At 45.0% G+C, this 9,807-nt stretch overlaps 1 protein-coding gene across 1 annotated transcript in view; it reads left to right on the top strand.

The window, feature by feature from the left end:
* Window positions 1–241: 241 nt before the first annotated feature.
* LOC119599092 (basic proline-rich protein-like) overlaps window positions 242–9,807 on the top strand; it is a gene marked incomplete at its 5' end in the record, with an annotated part of 22,337 nt that continues 12,771 nt past the window's right edge. The window contains 5 exon segments of the mRNA XM_037948850.1: window positions 242–533; window positions 587–1,065; window positions 1,067–1,360; window positions 1,363–1,639; window positions 1,710–1,796. Of these exon segments, the coding sequence (XP_037804778.1) occupies window positions 242–533; window positions 587–1,065; window positions 1,067–1,360; window positions 1,363–1,639; window positions 1,710–1,796 (1,429 nt within the window).

Here is a 9,807-nt window from a genome sequence, read left to right on the forward strand (position 1 = left end):
CTCTTCATCCCCCTCTCTTTTCTCTCTCTCCTTTCCTCCTCTCCTTTTCTCTCTCTGTCTCTGTATCTCTCTTTCTCTCTCTCTCCTTTTTTCTCTCTCTCTCTCTCCTTTTTTCTCTCTGTCTCTGTCTCTCTTACTCTCTTACTCTCTCCTCCCCCTTCCTCCCTCCTTCCCCTCTCTCTCCTCCCCCTTCCCCTCCTCCCCCACTCCCCTCCCCCCCCCCCCTCCCCCCCTCTCTCCTCCCCCCCCTTTCCCCCCCCCTCCCCCCCTCCTCCCCCCTTCCCCCCCTCCCCCCTCTCCCTCTCCCCCCTTCCCTCCTCCCCTCTCTCTCCTCCCCCTTCCCCTCCCTCCCCCCCCTTTTCCCCCCCCCTTTCCCCCCCCCCCCTCTCTCCTCCCCCTTTCCCCCCCCTTCCCTTTCCCCCCCCCCCCCCCTCCCCTCTCTCCCCCCCCTTCCCCTCCCTCCCCTCTCTCTCCTCCCCCTTCCCCTCCCTCCCCTCTCTCTCCTCCCCCTTCCCCCCCCCCCCCTTTCCCCCCCTTCCCCTCCCTCCCCTTTTCCTCCTCCCCTTCCCCTCCCTCCCCTCTCTCTCCCCCCCCTTTCCGCCCCCTCCCCCTTTTCCCCCCTCCCCCCTTTTTCCCCCCCCCCTTTTCTCTCCTCCCCCTTCCCCTCCCCTCTCTCTCCTCCCCCCTTCCCCTCCCTCCCCTCTCTCCCCTCCCCCCCCCCCTTCCCTCCCTCCCCTTCCCCCCCCCCTCTCCCCCCCTCCCCCCCCCCCCCTCCCCTCCTCCTCCCCCTCCCCCCCCCCCCCCCCCCCTCTCTCTCCTCCCCCCCCCCCCCCCCTCTCTCCCCCCCTTCCCCTCCCCCCCCTCTCTCCTCCCCCTTCCCCCCCCCCCCCCCCTCCCTTTCCCCCCCTTCCCCCCCCCCCCTTTTCCCTCCCCCTTCCCCCCCCCCCCCTTTTCCCCCTTCCCCCCCCCCCCCCCCTCCCCCTCTCTCCTCCCCCTTCCCCTCCCTCCCCTTCCCCTCCCCCCTTCCCCCCCCCCCCTTTTTCCCCCCCCCCCCCCCCTCCCCCCTCTCCCTCCCCCTTCCCCTCCCCCCCCCCCCCCTCCCCCCCCCCCCCCCCCCCCTCCCCCCTCCCTCCCCCTTTCCCCCCCTCCCCTCCTCTCCTCCCCCTTTCCCCCCCCCCCCCCTCTCCCCTCCCCCCTTTCCCCCCCCCCCCCCCCCCTCCCCCCCCCCCCTCCTCCCCCTCTCTCCCCCCCTTCCCCTCCCCCCCCTCTCCCCCCCCTTCCCCCCTTCCCCTTCCCCCCCCCCCCTTCCCTTCCTCCCCCCCCCCCCCACCCCTCCCCTCCCCCTTCCCCTCCACCCCCTCTCCTCCCCCCCCCCTTTCCCCCCCTCCCCCTCCCCCCCTTCCCCCCCCCCCCTCCCTCCCCCCTTCCCCTCCTCCCCCCCTTTCCCCCCCTTCCCCCTCCTCCCCCCCCCCTTTCCCCCTTTCCCCCCCCTCCCCTCCCCCTCCCCCTTTCCCCCCCTCCCCCCTTCCCCTCCCTCCCCCTCCCCCTCCCCCTCTCTCCCCCCCTTCCCCTCCCCTCCCCTCCCCCCCCCCCCTTTCCCCCCCCCCCCCTCCCCCCCCTCCCCCCCCTCCCCCTCCCCTCCCCCTTCCCCTCCCCCCCTTCCCCTTTTCCCCCCCCTTTCCCCCCCCTTCTCCTCCCTCCCCTTCTCTCTCCTCCCCCTTCCCCTCCCCCCCCCCCCCCCCCTCCCCCCCCCCCCCTCCCCCCTTTTCCCCCCCCCCCCTCCTCCCCCCCCCCCCCCTCCCCTTTCCTCTCCCCCCCTTCCCTCCCTCCCTATCTCCTCCCCCCCCTTCCCCCCCTCCCCTCCCTCCCCCCCTTCCCCCCCCCCCCTTTTTCCCCTCCCCCTTCCCCTCCCTCCCCTACTCTCTCCTCCCCCTTCCCCTCCCCCTCCCTCCCCCCTCTCACTGACCAGTTCAGCTGACCCCAAAGAGAAGTGGTTTATGGTTCCAGGGAGGCAGTCTCAATCTCCTATAACCTCTCGCCGATTTTTCTTCTTCTCCTCTTCTCTCTGATTCCCTACAAAAGGTTCAAATAAAAAAAATTGGGAATGTAAAAAAGAGAAAGGGAGAGATATGAAAATGAGGGAAGTAACTGGTATCACTCCCTCGGTATCAGTGACGAGTTGGTAACACTTTCTCGACATTGATAAGGAATGCTGAGATAGATAAATAGATAGGAAGGTATATCTATCTATCTATCTATCTATCTATCTATATATAGGTAGGTAGGTAGATAGATAGATAGACATATAGATAAGTGGATGGATAGCTATCGATACATACACATATGCATCCAAACATACATATATATGTACATACACACATACATACATATATACATACATACATACGTAAATATGTGTATATAGTTTAGTAGATACACATAGATAGATAGATAAATAGATATTCTTGTTGATTAAGGTGGTTATTTTCGAAAATGTATATGAAAAAAAATTTTGAATTGAAGATCTATCTGTATACCAAATATGGTCATATGCGTGTGCGATTTGTGTGTCTGTCTGTTTACGTGTGTGCTTTGATGTGTTTTTGCGTGTCTGTGTTATCTGCGTGTGTGTATCTGTGTCTTTGTTTGTTTTTGCCTATGTCTGTGTGTTTTTAGGTGTTTTGTGTGTGTGTGTATGTGTGTTTACCTGTGTTTTGGCGTGTGTCTATGTTATCTGTGTGTGTTTGCGTGTATGTTATCTGTGTGATTACGTGTATGTTTACTGTGTGTCACTGTGCATATGTGAGCGCACCTTTAAGGATATGTATATATGTATGTTGTAAAAATACATAAAAACGCAGAGACGAGCGCGTGTTTGTGTTTTTTAGCACTTTGGGAATCCTTCTGAGTACGATCTTATCACTTTCTCCCTTGTCAGTCGTTCATTTCTTATCAGCCTGGTCGGGAAGTCACTCACTCATCTCTCTCCCTCCCCCCCCCTCCCTCTCTCTCTCTCTCTCTCTCTCTCTCTCTCTCTCTCTCTCTCTCTCTGAGTGTGTGTGTCTCTTTCTCTCTCTCTCTCTCTCTCTTTCTCTCTCTCTCTCTCTCTGTGTCTCTGATTCTCTCTCGCTCTCTGTGTCTCTTTCTCTCTCTCTCTCTGTCTCTTTCTCTCTCTCTCTCTCTCTCTCTCTCTCTCTCTCTCTCTCTCTCTCTCTCTCTCTCTCTCTCTCTCTCTCTCTCTCTCTCTCTCTCTCCCTCCCTCTCTCTGTTTCTGTCTGTCTGTCTGTCTGTCTATCTGTCTGTTTCCTTCTCTCTCTCTCTCTCTCTCTCTCTCTCTCTCTCTTTTTGTCTGTCTGAATCTCTCTCTCTATCTCTATCTATATCTCTATCTCTTCCTTTCTCTCTCTCTCTCTCTCTCTCTCTTCTCTCTCTCTCTCCTCACTCCTCCCTTCCCTCCCTCCCCTACCTTCCCCTTCCCCCCTCCCCTCTCTCTAACTCCCCCTCTCCCCCCTCTCTCTAACTCCCCCACCCCCTCTCTAACTCCTCCGCCAACAGAGGATTTTTTTCTCTCTCAAGCAAGTCAATGTTGCAAAGCGAATTTCAGATTTGGCGAATATATATGGCAACCACGACAATCGCTTCCCCCTGGGGTTATATCCTAAACTACTGAAACTACTAAGCTATCGGTTCCTTCTGAGCATTGTATTTCGGAATTGTCATTTTGAGTCGGATACCGATAATATTGCATTATCGTTTTTGCGTTTTGAGTTTTTGCGCGCGCGTGTGTTTGTTTGTTTGTTTTATGTTGTGTGTGTGTGTGTGTGTGTGTGTGTGTGTGTGTGTGTGTGTGTGTGTGTGTGTGGTGTGTGTGTGTGTGTGTGTGTGTGTGTGTGTGACTGTGTTTGTTTGTGTGTGTGTTTGTGTGTGTGTGTAGTTTATGATTAATAGCGTACATGTGTGTGTTGGTTTGCAAGAGTGCAGTAAGAAGGTTGCATAAAAAAAGGAAATCGATAAGGATAATGAATGAAATGAAAATAAGAGCTAAAAAGTAAACACACACACACACACACACACACACACACACACACACACATACAGACGCACGCACAAACACACGTATATTCAATCGTATACACACATTCATTTATCTATGCATTGCATGCACGAGGCACAACACAGGCATTTTTTTTAGGGGAAGTCGATGTGAATTAATGATTTTGCAATAAACTAATATCGCTAATCCGCAGTGAGCCATTACTACACCCTTTTAAAAATTCCTTTTACATCACTGTGACTCGACCTTTTAATGCAATAATGCGTAAGCTAAATATTCATATATAGAGAACCAATGATATATGATTGATTGATGTTATACATTGTTGATTGGGAGATTATGTGTGATTTAATGAGGGAATGGATCAGATTATGAAGTGTGGCGGAGGATTTCTTTCGTGTGTTTAGGGTGAGCAGCGGGATGTCGTGTGCTGGCGGTTGGCGTTGCTAGTTATCAAGTGTTGTATGCGTATGTTAGTGAGTGTATGCGGTTGCAAATGTATATAATGATTATAATTATTGATAGATATATATTATATATATATAATATGATATATATATATATTGCAGATTATATGATTATTTATAATATATCTTTTATAGTATATAGTATATATAGTAGTAGATATTATTAATTTATATGTAATATAGTATATAATTATATATATATATATATATATATATATATATATATATATATATATATATATATATATATATATATATATATATATATGTATGTATGTATGTGTGTGTGTGTGTGTGTGTGTCATCATCATCATTGTTATTATCATCATTATTATTACTTTCATTACCATCACTATTACCGATATCATTACTACGTCATTATCACTATCATAACTGTTTATATAATTTTGAGAAATCAATAAAAAATACATTTCTCTTCAGTATGATATTAAATTACGTTACCCATTATCAAGTTATCCTTTACTTCAATACAATCGTCACCACAGATTTATTAGATATAAAAGCAAATTCATATAAAAAAATCTTATATCTCAACTCTTATGTCATATCTCGAGCCTGTTATGTTGTTATTATGTGTTAGCCTGTTATGTTGTTATGTTGTTGTTGTGTCATACCTCGAGCCTGTTATGTTGTTGTTATGTCATAGCCTGTTATGTTGTTATGTTGTTGTTATGTCATAACCTGTTATGTTGTTATGTTGTTATATCACAGCCTGTTATGTTGTTATGTCACAGCCTGTTATGTTGTTATGTTGCTGTTATGTGATAGCCTGTTATGTTGTTATCATGTCATAGCCTGTTATGTTGTTATGTTGTTGTTATGTTACAGCCTGTTATGTTGTTATGTTGTTATGTCATAGCCTGTTATGTTGACCTTTCGTAGGTCAGACAAGGTCACACAAAAGCTAGACGACCTGGTAAAGTAACACGCGAGTTTGCCGAGTCAGGATAGTTATTAAAAGGGGTTATGGGGGGGGGGGGAGGGCGATATAGGGAGGGGGGATATAGGGAGGGGAGGGGGGAATGGGGAGGGGGATGAAGGATATAGGGAGGGGGTTGGGGGAATGGGGAGGGGGGTAGGAAAGATATAGGGAGGGGGTTGGGGGAATTGGAAGGGGGGGTAGGATATAGGAAGGGGAGGGGGTTAAATAGGGAGGAGGGGAAGGGGCAAGGGGAGTGAGGAGTGGGGCATAGGTAGGGGGAGGGATAGGGGGGGTACAGTAGGGAGAGAGGATGAATAAACGGAGGAGTATACAGGGGTAGGGATACAGGGTAAGAGGAGGGAGGGAGGGAAGGAAGGAGGGAGGAGGTATGAAGTGTCGATTTCACTATATCCCCCCCACCCCTCTCCCCCTCAAAAAAAAAAAAAAAAAAAATCACACCCCCCCTCAAAAAAAAAAGAAAAAAAATCCAAAACGTACACAGCTTTTGTAACTCGTAATGCATCTCATTGTTATCTTCTGCTCATACCATTAACGCGTCACGGTCTGGCTGGTAGAGTGACGAACCAATAGCAGGCCAGGAATACTTTTGTTTGGTGCGGGGGGAGGGGGGATAGGGGGGAGAGGGAGACGTGGGGGAGAGGCCAGGAATACTTTTGTTTGGTGTGGGGGGGGAGGGGGAGATAGATAGATAGATAGATAGATAGATAGATAGAGAGAGAGAGAGAGAGAGGAGACGAGGAGTGAGAGAGAGAGGAGAGAGAGAGAGAGGAGGAGAGAGAGGAGAGAGAGAGGAGAGAGAGGAGAGAGAAAGAGAGAGAGAGGAGAGAGAGACAGAGAGAGAGAGAGAGAGGAGAGAGAGAGAGAGAGAGAGAGAGAGGGAGAGAGAGAGAGAGAGAGAGAGAGAGAGAGAGAGAGAGAAAGGGGGGGAGAGAAAAAGAAAGATAGATGCATAGATAGATTGATAGATAGAGAGAGAGAGGGGATTATGTGCTCTTGTGTGTGTGTGTGCGTGTGTATGTGTGCATGCGTGTGCGTATGTAGTGTCTCGCGTGTATCTATACACATCATGCGTAAAACACTTGTTTACATACATCCTCCCATAGGTGAAAAAAAACAAAGATGTAAACACGCAATGAAAGTACACATCGATTTCACGTAACGACAGACAAACACAAACTCAATCGTGAACATAAATTTTCCCTCCCCCCCTCCCCCCCAGCCAGCGTATACTCCTCGAACCATCCATAAAATGAAATTAGAATGCCAGCACATATTTACCTGATAATTAAGCAACATTAATTTGGAACAGAAGGGAGGGACGGAGGTGGAGGAGGGAGGGGGAGGGGGGGAGAGGAGAGGGGAGGTGGGAGGAGGGGGGGAGGAGAGGGAGGGGGAGGAGGAGGAGGGAGGGGAGAGGGGAGGTGGAGGAGGATGGGGAGGAGAGGAGAAAGAGAGGGAGGTGGAGATGAGGGAAGGGAGAGGGTGAGAGGGGATAGGGAGGGTGGAGAGGGTTGAGGGAGGGAGGTGGAGGAGGGGAGACGAGGAGGAGAAAGAGGGGGAGGGGAGAGAGGGGAGAGAGGAGAGGAGAGGAGAGAGGAGAGAGGAGAAGTGAAAGGAGAGAAGAGAGAGAGAGAGAGAGAGAGAGGGCTAGAGCAAACACGTAATTATGTCGCTGTTAATAGGTTTGCTCCGCCCACAGCCTTTCACGATCACGCCCACACGCCCACATTTTTGGCGTCAATGTAAGAATATTTGGCTCTTGGTTATATACTCAAAGAGGTTAGTGAACTCTGCCATCGATCAAGGATCAAACATCATTTTCATTTTTCTTTTCTTCTTATTGTTACTATTATTACTAATATCATGATTAAGATTGCTATTTTTGTTATCATTACTATCATTGGTATTATTATTTTATTATTATTAACATTATCACTATTATTACTGCGATTATTATTGTTATTATTATTATTATTATTATTATTGTTGTTGTTGTTGTTATTATTATTATTATCATTGATAATAATAATAATAATCATAATAATGATAATAATAATGAAAATAAAAAGATAATAGCAATAACAACAACAACAACAACAACGATAATAATAATAATAATGATAATGATAATAATAATAATAATAATAATAATAATAATAATAATAATAATAATGGTAATATAATAATAATAATAATAATAATAATAATAATAATGATAGCAACAACAATCAACAATAAAAATGATAATTATAATAACGATAATAATAATAATAATGATGATAATAATAGCAATAATGATAATGATAATAATAATGATAATAATAATAATGATAAAATAATAATAATAATAATAATAATAATAATAATAATAATAATAGTAATAATGATAATAATAATAATAATAATAATAATAATTTGAATAGCAAAATAATTATATATAACTGAAAGTTTAAACTGGGCAATCATTCTAATGTCATAGGACGCACAAAAACACTCATATATAAACATACACACATAGATAAACATATACACATACTGGTCATGTTCATTATACTATTAATATAGAGTAAATAACACTGAAATATATCTTGAAAAAAAAAATATATATAAGATAAATAAAAATTCAAGAAAAAAAAGGAAAGAAAAACAAGGCAATAGTAATAATAAAAAAAAGACAAACAGAAACAGAAACGAGGGATAAGAAAGAAATGAATAATAATAATAAAAGGCAAGTCATTCCTTCGACTTGAATGGTTCTTTTCGAATCAACCGTCGACTTTCTTTTATTTTTGAATTTTACTAGCTGCTTTTTGTGATTTTCGTTTGTATGGTGAGTGTTTTTTTTCAGAATTTGTTTGTCTGTGTGTTTTTGTATTTGTTTTTGAGTTTTGTATTCGTTTTTGAGTTTTGTATTTGTTTTTGAGTGGCTTTTTCTATTTTGTTTTTCTGTATTAATCTCATTTTTGTTTTTCTTGTTTCTCTTTCTCTTTCTCTTTCTGTCTCACTCACTCACTTTATCTCTCTTTCTCTCTCTCTCCCTTCCTGCTGAGACCATCACCATTATTACTAATTATTGATAGCTAACGTGGGTTTTTATTACGTCTCTGCGCGTGTTCATTCACATTATATGGATTAATTATCACCCAAACTCTATAATATACGACACATCACGAAACAAAAAGAAAATAAATTACACACGCTTTCAACCAAGCATACGAAAAGTACTGTATTTCGGTCAAATATCTTAAATTTTCATTCATTATCGGTTGTGAATTATACGTGCGTAAAGTATTAGTTCTTCCTTTTCCCTCAATATCTCTTCTTTTCTTTTCGCTCTCTCTCTCTTCTTCTCTCTCTATCTCTCTCTCTCTCTCTCTTTTCTCTCTCTCTCTATCTCTCTATATATATATATCTGTATATCTATCTATCTATCTATCTATCTATCTATCTATCTATCTGTCTATCTATCTATCTGTCACTCTCTATCTATATACCTCTCTATCTCAATTTCTTTCTCTTTTTATAAAAGTGTGAATCTGTGTGTGTGTGTGTGAGTGTGTGTGTGTGTGTGTGTGTGTATGTGTATCTGTGGTGTATCTCTGTGTGTATGTACGTATTTTAAAGTCTGTTTGTGTGCGTATGTATAAGCCTGTGTGTATGAGTGTATGTGTAAACAAATATTATATCCTTATGTTTGGAAGAATATCAATAATGATCAAATTAAGTGCCAGAAAACACGACATGTAACGTAACGATAATTAGCAAATATTATTTACTTGTGATTAGACTAATATTAATATGGATCAAATTAACAGCGTCCGAAGGCATGACAGCATAACACATTTGTCACCATTAATGACAGTTTCGAAAACACATTCGGACAGTTGCAAAACACTCGATTTAGGTTAATTCATTCCCCCCCTTTCTCTCTCTCTCTCTCTCTCTCTCTCTCTCTCTCTCTCTCTCTCTCTCTCTCTCTCTCTCTCTCTCTCTCTCTCTCTCTTCCTCTCTCTCCCTCTGTCTCTCTCTCTCTCTCTCTCTCTCTCTCTCTCTCTCTCTCTCTCCCTCCACCCGCCCCCCCTCTCTCTCTCTCTTTATCTCTCTTTTTTTTTTAGTAAATTTATTCCATTAAATTATATTTGGATATTATCATGTATATGTATTCATATACATGATAATGCACACACAGAGACACACAAACACACACACTCACACACACACACACACACACACACACACACACACACACACACACACACACACACACACACACACACACACACACAGACACTGACACACACACACACATACACACACACACA

This window comes from Penaeus monodon, chromosome 42 (assembly GCF_015228065.2).
Source record: "Penaeus monodon isolate SGIC_2016 chromosome 42, NSTDA_Pmon_1, whole genome shotgun sequence".
Lineage (NCBI taxonomy): Eukaryota > Metazoa > Arthropoda > Malacostraca > Decapoda > Penaeidae > Penaeus > Penaeus monodon.